Below are 14,830 nucleotides of genomic sequence, written 5' to 3' on the forward strand. Positions count from 1 at the left end.
CAGTGAGTGAATCACAAGTGAAGCATCACCTAAAAGCACGGAGAGGCACAGTTGGTTCAGGCTGGCCTTGTGAAAAATTGCAGTAAGTGTGTACCATACAGTGTGAAATTTGACCAGGGTAAAATGGTGTCCTTTATTTTATTAGGCAGAGTGGGCACGCTAACAGCAGTGATGCGCAAAAGTATGGATCCTTGTTGTTGTGTGGCACCTCATTTCGTCGCAGAGCAGTGAAAAAACCGACTCAGTGGTGGGGCAGTCAGTGTAGTCATTTTTTAGTTCTTCTACCTCTTTCATGTTACACCAGATATTGTGCTCGTGCAAGAACAGTGTAACATTGCTCATATCTGCCCATGTTGCCATGTGTTGATGCAGGCATGCACACAGCCAGCCAGTATTTCTACCTCTTTCATGTCACACCAAATATTGTGCTCGTGCAAGAATAATGTAACATTGCTCATATCTGCCCATGTTGCCATGTGTTGATGCAGGCATGCACACAACCAGCCAGTATTACGACCAGTTCTCGTCTAACTGCCCGGAGAACCGGACGCACGAGGGCTACCTCTTCAAGCGGGGAGCCCTGCTCAAGGGGTGGAAGCAGCGCTGGTTTGTTCTCGACTCCACCAAGCACCAGGTGGGTGATGTGGTCAGGCTGTGTTTATTTACAGGCTCTAAATGATGACTGTTCAAGGAAGAGCTTGTCTTCGAGGTTAAAGCATTTATTGAGCACATTTGCAGAAACAAAGAGCGAGTAAAACAGAATAAGCGGTGGTGGTGGTGGTTGTGCTGGTGTTGTCCGCTCTTCATACGGATCGTCACAGCTTTTGGCACACCCAGTAGATATTGCTATGCTGATGTGAAGATCTCAGTGAAAGAACATTTGTGTAGCACAAATGTTTTTTGCTGAAGAGGAAAAATATCATGTTTCTAAAGCATCAAAACAAAAGTACCAATGTTGAGCTTTTGAACAGTGTCTGTACTGAACCTTCAGCTGATCAGGGGCCTTGTTAAGACAATTCAAGCAGCAACTGGTTTTCACAGGGGCTTCAGTCAATTGCATATTGTTCATGTGTAATATGTGGTGTTTTGAACTCGACTCCTTAGCTGATACTATCTTCTAAGGCCATCCATAGGTCTTGCTGATCCAGGCAAAAGTCCTGACTTTACAGACTCACTCAAGTTATGTGGTTGTGGCTCTGAAAAGGTTTATTTTAACTACTTGGTTACCATTGCACACAGGTGTAATGGCTTGTGCTGACTGTGTTTCTTTTTTGGATTGTGTACATGGGAGCCTATGGTCCCTTACTATGTAAATTATAAACAAATGGTCATGCTGCTTATTACTACTTATTATAGAATTTAGAATGACAAAGTTTTTCTCAAAAACAAGTTCACTGTGCTACAGTTTAACCTCGTTATAACGCAGGTAAAAAATCGCGAAAGAGTTTTATATAGCTGAAATTTGTAATTAAAATTTCATCAGAAACACACGCAAGGCTATGCAGTTTAGTCAGTGAAGGGTCGGCAACTGAAGTTACCATTACTAGACAGCAGGGAAATGCCTTTTCCGAAGTTTAAGAAGTTTTAATGTGGTTTCGAAGGTGCTCGTGGAAATTTCGGAGACCACACAAAAAAAAAAACGCCGAAGGCGTTAGATTGGCTTCTACGCACAACACCATCAGCACGCTGCAGCGGAAGTCCAAGTGTCATCTAGGGTGGCTTGTCCGCATTACACTGCTTGGTGCGGGATAGTTTGATGTGTCTGTTTTATGGCTTACCACGTTCGGAATACGAAGTATAAATTGCATCTGTTTGTTAAAAATATTTAAAAAGCGTTTGATATATGCAATAATTCTTAGTATTCATGTTCATTATATCAAGGATTAACTGTATATCTTAGCAGTGTGCTTCGTGCTATATTAAATTGTCATCCAATGCCACCGCTCACTTTGCCATTCAACGCGGTGTTTTTAGGAGTGAGCGCTTATATGCTGACAGTTTGCACCCTGTGCTATGTTCTACAGCATGTTCCATAGCATATTGCATGTGCACACCCACAGTTCTGCGAAACATGCTTTATTAAAACTTAAAGCTTGCCTTAATTCGTATTTGCCTGTCTCATCACATTAAAGGCGTTCATGTAAAGCGCACGTGAACATGTGTTATGTTTGTGAGTGAGTGCTTTTTTTTTTGTTCCTTTCCCACCTCTGCAGTTGCGCTACTATGACGCGGTGGAGGACTCACACTGCAAGGGGCTGATTGACCTGTCGGAGGTTATCTCGGTGACCCCGTCCCTGATTATTCAGGGAGCACCCAAGAGGGCTGATGAAAAGTCCTTCTTTGATGTAAGTCCTGTTTTGTTTCATTTAGAGTTGCTCCAGATAACACTGGAGAAACCATTGTGTAGGAGAGGAAGGTTGCTGGGAAAACTCGATGTACAGAGTGCGTCATATGCAGCTTGCAGGATCGTAGAAAGTTATTTTGCCTCACCTTCATCTGCACCTTTGTTGCAGCTGGGACAGAATACTGGTCTGTTCCTATTTTTGCACATATTTATTCAAGTCAGATACAGGCTGACAAATAACACTCATATTTCTTGCTTGAGCCTCATTTGCTGAATCTTGTGCAAGGTGGGCTGCCTGCATGGTGACTATGGTGACTGATGTAATAATGTAGTATTTTGGAGTGGCAGAAAGTTAGGTGGCCAGATGAGATTAAGAAGTTTGTGGGAATCGGGTGGCCGCAGCTGGTACAGGAGTGGGTGAACTGGTGAGATATGAAGAGAGGGCCTTTGTCCTGCAGTGGACGTAGGCAGACTGATGATGATGATGATGACGAGCCTGTAGGAGTGTACGAGTATTCAAAATTTCGAATATGAATCGAATCTGTTTATTATTCGGTTCATATTCAGTTTCAGAAATTTACATTCGAGAATTTCCCAAATAACTTGCAGCGATCAAATGCCACACCAACGTTCATAATTCTGACCTTTGCAAAAGCACAGTAGCTGGGAAAATTGTCTGCAGATTGAGTTTACAGAATGCAAAGGCACTCTATCCGCTTTCTTCTGCGTCGTTTATCATGTGGACCGATCACATCCAGACGCTGCTATGCTTGGACCTCGCATGAAGTTCCATGAGTGGGCTTTCTCGCATATCAGATAATATCATATCGTATCACATCCTAACATAATGCGTCACATACTTAAAGGTGCACGAAAGAGGATTTTGAGTTCATCTCTTTATCGCAGGAACTAGACCTGCATGCTCCTAGCATTTTTAGAAACTTTAAATTGTTGTGCCCTGTGGCCGACTTCTCTATTACCATATTTACTCGAATCCAACGCGCCCTCGATTATAACGCGCACCCGTTTTTCGTGACCCCTCCCCCCCGAAAAAAAAAAGCTCCTTGATTGTAACGCGCACCCGTTTTCCTTCGCAAAAAAAAAAAAAAAAAGTACCACGCACCTCAAGCTTTCATACACGAATACAACTTTGTCTCGTTTGGAAAAACAAAGGTTTAATCTCGATGCGCTAAAGTTGCGATAATAAAACACACACACACACAAAAGGAAACGGCTTATCTTGCCAAGATTGTTTTCACTCGTCGTCGCTGTCAGACAACTCCTTATCACTGTCGACGGACCAAAGCATTTCATCCTCGGTGCCGTCCATGGCATTCGATATACCACATTTTTTAAAGGCCTTGCTGACCATGGCAGACGGTATAGTGCACCACGCATCTTTCGCCCATCCAGTGAAGTCTTGCAGCGAGGGACACTTAATTCTGTTGCTGGGAGTGAATTCATGGCTGCCATTCACAAGCCATTCGGTGTAGAGCGCCCGAATCCTGTCTTTAACCGGCTTGTTTAAACAAACATCTAGCGGCTGGAGCTGCGATGTCATGCCGCCGGGTATCACGACAAGGTCGGTCTTGCATGCAGCGAGCTTGTCCTTGATGCGTTCGTCGAGATGGCACCTGAACGCGTCAAGCACAAGCATCGCACGCGGGCCCAAACTGCCGCCGGGTCTCTTGCGCCAGACGTGATCGATCCAGTCAGCGACCAAGTCCGTCGTCATCCAACCTTTTTCATTTGCGCGCACAATCACGCCACTCGGAAACACGATTCCTTTGGGGAGCGTCTTGCGTCTGAATATAAGATACGGGGGCAGCTTGTGTCCATCCGTGGTGCAACAAAGCATTGCGGTGACTCGTGTTTTTTCGTGGCCAGAAGACAACACGTGCACTTGCTTCGCCCCCTTCTTTTCAACAGTTGTGGTGGCAGACATGTCGAAGTAGAGCGGTGTCTGATCGGCATTTCCAATCTGGCCGAGATGGTAGCCGTTCCTGCGGCGCAAATTCAAAACGTACCGCTGAAAACTGTGCAGCTTTTCTTCATACTCCTCGGGCAACTTCTGGCATATCCCCGTCCGCCTTCGATGAGAAAACCCTTTTCTCTTCATAAAATTTGACAGCCAGCACCTGCTCGCTTTGAAGTCGCTCCGCGTGAGCCCCGTTTGTAGGGCTAACTGCATCGCCCGAACTTTGAGCAGATCAGTCGTCACTGGCCGCTCGCTGCTCTTGCACATATTCTGCGAGCCGCTGCTTTGCCCTGCTTTGGTCCACTGAAACCCTTTCGTGTAGCCTTGCTGGCGAAAATCTTTTCCTTCTGCTTGCGCCAGTCCCGCACGCAGGCATGTTTCTGGAACTCCGAATGCACGTGATGCAGCCCGATTTCTGTCTGTCTCTGCACGCATGATGACTTTCCTTTTAAATGCGGCATCATGATGAACTCGACGTATCTTCGCTGTCCGCACGTCCATGCTGGTAGATCAAACGCAGAAAACGGGTAGACTAAGCACGTGGAGGACGCTACTGCAGCTAGGCTGGCTAGGCATAGACAGCTAGGCTCGAAGTGCGTACGAGGCGGCCATTTTGAAATGCCGATGGCAATATGATATCGGAGATTTAGTGTTGTACTCAATTCTAATGCGCACCCAATTTTTTGTCCCGATATATCGGAAAAAAGGTGCGCATTAGATTCGAGTAAATACAGTAAGTCAGATTAAACATCCCAGCTCCACCTAGCATTCTTTGAAACTTTAAATTATTATCCTGTGTGGCCACCTTGTCTATTAAGTCAAATTAAACGTCCTAGCTGTCATCCTTTTTTTAACTCACTGTGGAGAGTAGGAGTCAACCAATATGGTTGCCGTGGTGGAAAACATGTGCAGAGTGTCTTTCAGTCTGCCTTTGGGGGAGTAATATTTGGGGTGATCTTCGAAAATGTTTAACCTGCTGGTCGGACTGTGTTCACTGCAGACGGTTGGGCGCATCACCCCTGTGGCACTGTTGCCGCAGTGGCTCAGTGGTTATGGCACTCGGCTGCTGACCCGAAAGACGCAGGTTTGATCCTGGCCACAGTGGTTGAATTTCGGTGGAAACGAATTGCTAGAGGCCGGTGTACTGTGCGATGTCAGTGCACATTAAAGAACCCCAGGTGGTCGGAATTTCTGGAGTCTTCCCTACGGCGTCCCTCATGGCCTGAGTCGTTTTGGGACCCCATAAACCAAACCAAACCCAACCCCTGCGGCAGCCGATGAGGAGAAAACAGTCCACTTGCTCGGCCCATAATATTTCAGTGGTGTGTTCTCTGCAGCACAAATATGTAATGGTTTTATAAAACTGTTACCTTCACTGCATCTAAAAAGAGTAATAAAAGTTACTTGTTTAATTTTTCATGGGGCAAGGTGGCTGAGTTGAGGCACGGTAAATGTCGCCACAATAGGAGGACCTCTCTCCCTTGGTCAAAAAAAAAAAAAAACCTGGCAGTGTAGTTTCAGTTTCTGAGCTTCGCCACCAGCGGTCCAAACCGATCTGAACACCGATTTTGTTCGTTGCTTATCATTTTTTTTTAAAGCAGTCTCGCCATTCCGACCAACGTGCATTTGCCTCGCTTTTGTCAGCGTTGTTCTTCCGGGATATACACGTGACCATACACGTGACGTGTGAGATTGTGTGCTCACTGTGGGCTTTTTGCTATTTGTCCAATGGAGCCTCCTCACAAAGCTTCAGCACATTTTGCATATTTGGCAGTTTTTCTTTTTCAGGATGCGAGGGTGGAGGTGGGGTGGGGGCGCATTTTGTAACTTGACCTTTGGACAGCTTCTGCATCTCTCTCAGTTCCTTGCAGTTTGATTTAATGATGTTTTACTACCCATCATGTTATTTTTTTTTGCAAGTCAGGTGTTAATTCATGGATGCATGACCATGTTACAGCTTGTATATTGTTATGCTGTTGAATAAAGCAGTATATGTTTCTGTGGACAGCATGTTTTTTTAATTACGGTGCTGAGTCAGTCTAGTTTTGTTCATTTCGGTTGCAAGGACCATATAGAGTACTTTGGAAAAGATAAGGTAAACGTCATTTGCGTATTTATTTCGGTTGCAGAGACCATACAGTACTTTGAAAAAAATTAGGTCAACGGAATTTGCCTATTTATTTGTTTCTGAAAATTTTTTTTCCCTACTAATGGATATTTGGTTTTCGATTTGTATTTGAAAACTTAAATATCACATCCCTAATCATAGGTTATCTCATCATCATCATCAGCAGCAGTAGTAGCCCTAAATCCACTGCCGGACAAAAGCCTCTTCCATATCCCCTTCAATTAACCCTGTCCTGCGCCAACTGTGGCCACCTTATTCCAACAAACTATACTAGCATATAAACGCATGTAAGGGCCGCACTTCTTTTTCCAGTTTTGAAGGCCAATTTTCCCATTTTCGGGGTGTGGCCCATACACGCGATGTGCAAATTTTTTTTTTTTTGAGTAAAAACACACCAGTCAAGACATGAGCGGCATTTATTCTACGTTCAGTCGTCACTCGCAGAGTATTCTGACTCCGAGCTGGTGCTGTGCTCTGCTGCACGCTCATCCCACAAGCAGGTCGCGCAGCATGTCCGCTGTCAATACGTAGCCGTTGTTCCGCGCTTCCATCACTTAGCAGAGCAGCTCTTCTTCCAGTTCGGGAAACTTGCACGGCTTGCCTCGGAAAGCACGCATTTTGCAGCTTGTGTTTCTCAATGCATCCTTTTTGTTGCACCATCATCGGACGCACTTCTCGGCCACGTCGAATTTCCTGCCCGCCGCCCAATTGTCGTTTTTGACAGCAAACTCCCAGCCGTGTAGCCATGAAGGTGCTTGCCCATCGTGCTAAAACTGCAACACTCTGCGGCAGCATGCGAAAGCCAAAACTGCGGTGAACTAACACGCTATCACTACTCCCGTGCCTTTGACAGCCATAAAAGGCTCGAGCTGGTGATTCTGATGTCGATATGGATAGCGGGAGCTCGCGGCGGAGGAAAAAGTTGACGATGATGATGATGAGCTGCGACCTCGGGTGCCATCCGTGGGCCGCTGTTGGAAGCTCCTGTGCGCATACGTCACCTCCACAATCAAGCGCACCGTTGCTCACAGCCGGAGCTGATTGCGGCGGCCACGACATGTGCATTTCGAAGGCTATTCCTGGTGGGTCGGGGAAAGTTTAAATGCGGGTTTTACACATATATTTATTTTTAATATTTCCTTAGGAAAAACAGGGTGTGGTCCATACATGGGTGCTTCCCTTACATGCGTTTATACGGTATGCAAATGTAGTGCCATGCTACCCAAGGATATGTCTAATGTCGTTTCAAATGCCTCAAGGAAGGCAGCCCAGGCATGCTCATGTGGGATGGAAGAAAGGGATGATTCATTGTTATTCTTAGCTTTGGAGGGTCGCAGCCCTGTGCTTTGCCAGGATTTGTTTTGCTGGGCCTTTTGAAAGCAAATAAAAAGTTAAAAAGAAAGGAAAATAAGCCCTGCTTCCTTGTTTTGTGTCGTTCATGCAGTGTTTGAGCAGACATACTACTGTTTTCTTTCCTTATCGCAGCTTAATTTTCTTTTGCGCAGGTGAAGACAAGCAAACGCATGTACAACTTCATGGCAGCGGATGCTGCTGCTGCACAAGAATGGATCGAGAAGATTCAGTCCTGCTTGCAGTGAAGGGAAGAACGGATATTGCGACTGCCTTTGCAGCCGGTTCTCCTTCGAAAGCTGTGCACAGATCTCTTTCCGCGAGGCTCTCGCGTCACGCAGCATGCTCACAGCAATGCCCCGGCGATCACGCCATTCACTGCACTTTAGCTGTTCCTCGTGAACTAATTCACGGGCGAGAGAGACGACAGGCTTAAGGAGTGCCAGTGACAAGAAGAAGCGAAAAATGGCTGAAGAAACATGGCCGCATGCCATCTCACTTTCGCCACGTTCAATTTCCTACAACCGTCGGGCTGCTTTCAAAAGGGTTCTAAGATAAGGCTTCATGCGATCCTGTGTTCCATCCTGAGAAGTTACTTGGTGAAGAGGATGAGGACTTTGTAGCACATCAGCAACATTGACCTGAACGAAAGCGAGAAACTAGGCATCTGTGTGTCAGCCTATTTCTATTATGCAAACATCTTTTATGCCATTTTCAAAATCAGCCTGCTCTGCTGCAGGGTACACACAAACAAAAGCATGCTCTCAGACCAACGGTTCTGCTAGGTTTGCATAGCCACGATGATTTCAGCACGCACGGGAAGAACGGGGCTGCTGAGAGATTAACGGCTACCCAAGGAGAAGGAAGGGCTGAAGTGAACAAAAAGAAAAGAAGAAGAATTGACCTCCCCGACAAGACCGCTAGTCCAATGTGCCACTGCACCAGTGTTTCTTTCCTTATGTGTGTGTGTGCGCGTGTGTGTGTGTGTGTGTGCGCGCCTTAGACTTTTTTAAGTTTTAGACCTTGACTCTCTATCTTGTCACTGCAGTGGACACTCTTTAGATAGCTTGTGTTTGTTATTGTGTTTATGTACATTTTTTTTTCTCTGTTGTACCGGTGGGCCAATCACTTCGACCCCTCTTGCTGCTACTACCAGGCGATAATCGTTTCTGCATTAGCTGCTGACGTCAGTATGCACTGTTTATTTTTTGTTTCTATGAATGATACCTTGTTGTGGACCCAATATTGCCCGGCGACATTCCAGTTCTTAAAAGGCCATTTCCCTTGTTTTCTTGATTGCTTCCTCTGAAATGAAAGGAAAAAATAGAAACAATGCGTCTTTCATTGCTCTCCTTAGACCACTCGCTTGGAAATTATAACTTTTGCTTTGTGCCAGTGACATACAGCACACCAGAATACTGCAATCTTTTTATCAAGCATCCAGGGTGATTAAGGTTGCTAAATGGTAATTTGCTGGCTTACATGTTGCGGAAGTTTTAAGTTTGACCATTAGCTGTAGTAAGGTCACTGATTGTATATGTTGGCAATGCTGTCTATTAGCAGGGCAGTCTTAGAGGAACCGTCAGAAGCATGCACATAGTTACAGCGTACATTCTGCTTGCCTGAAAGTGACTGGAATTGCCTATTTGGGCCTGTATAATATTTATAGTATATGAGATTTTGTAGTAAATATAGTACAAAAGCCCTCAGGATGTGGCAGTCATGCTTTGCTATGCTTAAGTTCTAAGCCATACCAGAAATGAAAGCTTGACTACACACCTGCCTTGCTTTGAGTTAGATATAATATGTGGGTACTTTATACTACAAGTTTCTTAAAAGTTGCACACACCTGCTGTTTTGAGACTATCTGCTGTGCGCATACAGCAAAAATATGTGTGTAAACTGTCACATTGACAAAGAAAAGAGCTCACGAAGGCCTTTATTTTAAAGTATGGTGGACAGATTGCAGTATTCCGGTTAAGCATAGCCAGTCAGTGTAAGCTACTAATGTTGCTGTTGCTTTTAAAGTGGTTGGAGCTATGTACACAAAAGCTGACAAACCAGCACGCAGCCTGTACATATTATAATGCGTGCATCACGGTTTGTTATTGCTCCTTTGTGTTTTCTTTTCTGCCTGCCTTGAGCAAATAGGATTTTGCAAGTGCACCGACAATGTGGGAAGCAGGTGTGAAATTTGCACGGACGCAATACTCTTTGTGTACATAGAGAGAGTACGCCACCGCAGTGGCCCTTTATGCAAAGCGGTTGCAGCTGCAAAGCCGTGGAAGAGCGATACTTCGAGACTGCCATTAAGCTGCAACCTGAGGGAATGTATTGAAAGCGACAAGCTTCGTGTGCGCCTAATAAAACGAAGCCCCTGGAGTGCACTGTATTGTGTGTGATTATTGAGATCACTTGTTTAACTGTTATGGTCATATAGGGGACTTCCAAGGACCACGGTGTGACACCTGGCCGGTGAGAGTGATCGGAAGCTGGCTAGTATGTGTGTGTGCTTAGCGTTGTAGCTAGAAGAAAGGGAAGTATTTCCATTATATTGTATTTCATACGTCTTATTACCACGCCGTCTTCTCAGTGATTCTTCGGTTTCACTGGCCAGGAACGAAACGTTATCACCGTCACTTGCAACTCCACTGTTTTGTCAGGCGGTGTGCCATTCGCAAACAGTTGCATCATGCCAGGGAGGAGCCTCATGCTGAGTGCCGCTGTCCCGCGCGCGTAATTACACGGTCCGAGCTGAAATTTTGAACATGCATAACTATGGACCAAGGTGTGTACTAAAAGTGCACAAAATATAGAATGGCCTTTGAATGCCACTTCCTGTAGGTTTTAAATATATAAGCGCACACACTAACTGCAGTAAATAAAAAGTTAATGAATATGATGACAATTTTATTCAGTGTGTCCACCTGGCTGTATCACCCATTTACAATATTCACCTTTGTGTACTCCTATTGGTATTTCGTTTTTAATAATTAAGGCCTAATTTTGAGCACTCAGTGCACCAGGTCTTTCAGAGAAGCCTGGCACTAATTTTTAAAAGCAGAATTTCTGAGCTAAAGGGAAACTTTTTTCGGCATAGTAATACCAGTATTGGCAGGTGTAAAAAAAACGTGAATCATGTTGACTAGTAATGTGGTTTAACTAAATTCTAAAGAACTTTTTAGCTATTATCGAGAGGCTCCCGATTGCAATTAGAGATTTGTAGCCGCAAATTAGTAACAGCCACGTCAGTTTTCAGATTTTCGAAAACGCGATTACCCTCGCCGCTGTGGCTGAACTAATTTGGGCCATTTCTTGCCCCATTCGAAAACCGCGCACACCGGCGGGGAGCGCAAAGCAACCAATCAAATTGGGACATTCCATGGCGTACGTACCCGCCGCGGTGGCTCAGTGGTTAGGGCGCTCGGCTACTGATCCAGAGTTCCCAGGTTCGAACCCTACCGCGGCGGCTACGTTTTTATGGAGGCAAAGGCGGCCGTGTGCTGTGCGATGTCAGTGCACGTCAAAGATCCCCAGGTGGTCGAAATTATTCCGGAGCCCTCCACTACGGCACCTCTTCCTTTCTTCTTTCACTCCCTCTTTTATCCATTCCCTTAGGTTCAGGTGTCTGTCGATATATGAGACAGATACTGCGCCATTTCGTTTCCCCAAAAAACAAATATTATTCATGGTGTACGTATCACGTAACATTCTCTGCCCCACCCGCTGGAGCGGGAGCATCGCAGCATGGGCAGCTCGAAATGATTAATCCTGACTGTTGGAGAAGTAATCGAAATGTAGCGAATCCGGGTCAACATATCGAACTGGAGTGTGCTACGCCCATTTTAAGAATGTAACTGTTCACAAGGCGCTGTCGGCAGATGAACTGCGAAAGGTGTCGTACTTTAGTGCAACTAATTTCGATTCATTGTCTTTTAAACAGTCTCTGGTACTACCCTGACTTGGAAGGATACCGAATTTGCTAAATTCCACGCGTAGCCTCCACGCTTCGAAACTGCCCGGCACCACACACATTGCGCTCAATGGAGCAGGACAGGAGAGTGGGCTCCATCGAGGCACCTTCGATCCCTCCTCCTGGCCACCTGCAAACACGTCAGAAGCTCCTGAGCACGCTGGACCTAACCATGTTTCATTTCCTCCTTGTTAATTACTAATCCTTTCGGGGCCTCTCGGCCCTATAAACGACCATGCTCGGACGTCATTTGTGCCTCTATTTCTTCATGTAATTTGTTTTTAATTTTCTTTTGGGCGTTGGCCCCTTTTATTTTCAATTGGCTTTGCCCGCGGTAACTTCTGGTTCGATGCAGGGTTCCTCTCACATTTATTTTACTTCTGTGTATTTCTTGGGAGTTTTACGGTAACTGTAACGACCATGGGGCCGAGGGCATCGTGGTCGAGGCCTGGTGGTAGTGGGCGCCTTTTGCACACGGGCGCCTTTTCGCCTTGCCTCCATTGAAATGCGGCCACTGCGGCTAGGTAGGTAGGTAGGTAGGTAGGATGACTTTATTTAGCTCTAGCGCAAGTGCTTTTATGCGGTTCAGATGAATCCATCTCCGCAACAGTCGGTTGCCCCTATTCCAGCGCTCCGCTGGATGCTGCCGTAAGCTGAGCTCGCCGTATCAGACCGACCTCGTCATCGCGGCAGTCGCTGGGGAGCACGCCCTAGCTCCCATTGCCCCGCACTTGGGTTTGGTATAATTGAAACGACGTCGGCTTTTTGACACGCCCATGTTATGTGATATAGTATAGGTTTTTCGTGGCACCACGGACAATTGTGTTGAAGTGTGGGGTGAATTTACTTCGTGTGTTGAGGTATATGACCCCGTTTGTACTTGGTCTCCATGTGACAGCTTCTTTGTTTAAGGATTTGTGCGGTGGCGGGTACCGCATCCTGCTGCCTTTGTAATTGTTTAATATGGCCGAGTATTCCTGAGGTAATAATAATAATAATAATTGGTTTTTGAGGAAAGGAAATGACACAGTATCTGTCTCATATATCGTTGGACACCTGAACCGCGCCGTGTGGGAAGGGATAAAGGAAGGAGTGAAAGAAGAAAGAGGTGCCGTAGTGGTGGGCTCCGGAATAATTTCGACCACCTGGGGATCTTTAACGTGCACTGACATCGCACAGCACACGGGCGCCTTTTGCGTTTCACCTCCATAAAAACGCAGCCGCCGCGGTCGGATTCGCACCCGGGAGCTCCGGATCAGTAGCCAAGCGCCCTAACCACTGAGCCACCGCGACGGGTATTACATACATAATATAATAATTGGTTTTTTGGGAAAGGAAATGGCGCAGTATCTGTCTCATATATCGTTGGACACCTGAACCGCGCCGTAAGGGAAGGAACAAGGGAGGGAGTGAAAGAAGGGAAGAAGGACGTGCCGTAGTGGAGAGCTCCGGAATAATTTCGACCACCTGGGGATCTTTAACGTGCACTGACATCGCACAGCACATGGGTGCCTTAGCGTTTTTCCTCCATAAAAACGCAGCCGCCGCGGTTGGGTTCGAACCCGGGAACTCCGGATCAGTAGTCGAGCGCCCTAACCACTGAGCCACCGCGGCGGGTTATTACATACATGGAAAACTACTTTTGAAGACAAATTACATTACTAATTCTTTCCTAACCGGTTCGAACCCGACCGCGGCGGCAGCGTTTCAATGGAGGCGAAACGCTAACGGCGCGCTCACACTGGAAGGAAACGCGCAACGCAGAACGTTTTCCGCGCGCCGCTTCCCGCACAAGCCAGTTTTTCTCCCGCAGAGCGATGGGTCCGGCAGCTAGTTTTCCCGTGCCGCTGATGAGAACAGCCAATGGGCGCCGACCGCGAACCGTGACGTCGGTCCCAGTTAAGTGACCCCGTCGGCGGAGGCTGCGCGCGTCCTGACGGGCACTTGGCGGTTGCTTTGCCAGCATGAACATGCGACTTGAGACGGTGCAGAAGCGATGGTGCAGAAGCAGCGAACAAACAAGTATAAGTACGTTTACCGTAGCCAACAGCTCATCGTTCGAACCAGCCATCCTCGTGACAAAAAGGGCGACAGGAGGAGAGCTATAGCAGACGACCAAGACGACGACGCGGGAAAAGAGCGCGCTTTCCAGTCTTCTCTGGTGTCACGTGACTATTCCCTTCTCTTTCTGCTCGTTCGGGTCCTCCCTCAACGCCTCCTCTCTCTACATTCCAAGACAACCGCAGTGAGAAAACGCGCGCAGTGTGAGCGTCATTCCGAGGAGCTGCGCGCAGCGTCGACGTTGACGCTGCGCCGCTGCGGGAAGTTCCCCGCTAGTGTGAGCGCGCCTTAAGGCGCCAGTGTGCTATGCAATGTCAGGAGGTCAAATTTATTCCGGGGCCCTCCACTACGGCACCTCTTTCATCCTTCTTTCACTCCCTCCTTTCTCAATTTCCTTACGGCGCGGTTCAGGTGCCCGGCGAGGTGTGAGACAGATACTGCGCCATTTCCTTTCCCCAATAATAATAATAATAATAATAATAATAATAATAATAATAATAATAATAATAATAATAATAATAATAATAATAATTGGTTTTTGGGCAAAGGAAATGGCGCAGTATCTTCCTCATATATCGTTGGACACTTGAACCGCGCCGCAAGTGAAGGGATAAAGGAGGGAGTGAAAGAAAGAGGTGCCGTAGTGGAGGGTTCCGGAACAATTTCGACCACCTGGGGATCTTTAACGTGCACTGACCTTTAACGTACACTGATCTTTAATGTGCACTTAAAAAACAATTTTCCGTAGTATGGGTACTCTCCGGAGACAGCGCGATCCGGAGAGCTCTCCGAATCCTCTAAGGAGCAAGATGTTTAGGGAGCCTGGAGACCATGTCGCGGTCCAATCAGAACTCAAGATTTGAATCTAAATCGCCCATTGAAACAGATTTTCGTTTCCCGGAGCAGGAAAACTTGGCCTGGTTCGCAGATTAGAATTCACGATGAGATTTTACCATGGCTGTGTTTGAGTCGTGTTAACAAAGGTGCAGTTGGTTG

General features: G+C 46.5%; 1 protein-coding gene across 1 annotated transcript in view; it reads left to right on the forward strand.

Moving 5' to 3' along the window:
- Window positions 1-10,183, forward strand: part of LOC144128417 (myotubularin-related protein 13-like) — a 145,843-nt gene extending 135,660 nt beyond the window's left edge. The window contains 3 exon segments of the mRNA XM_077661805.1: window positions 489-634; window positions 2,214-2,345; window positions 7,956-10,183. Of these exon segments, the coding sequence (XP_077517931.1) occupies window positions 489-634; window positions 2,214-2,345; window positions 7,956-8,048 (371 nt within the window). The 3' untranslated portion in view covers window positions 8,049-10,183.
- Window positions 10,184-14,830: the final 4,647 nt, after the last annotated feature.

The sequence above is a fragment of the Amblyomma americanum genome, chromosome 4 (genome assembly GCF_052857255.1).
Source record: "Amblyomma americanum isolate KBUSLIRL-KWMA chromosome 4, ASM5285725v1, whole genome shotgun sequence".
Classification (NCBI taxonomy): domain Eukaryota; kingdom Metazoa; phylum Arthropoda; class Arachnida; order Ixodida; family Ixodidae; genus Amblyomma; species Amblyomma americanum.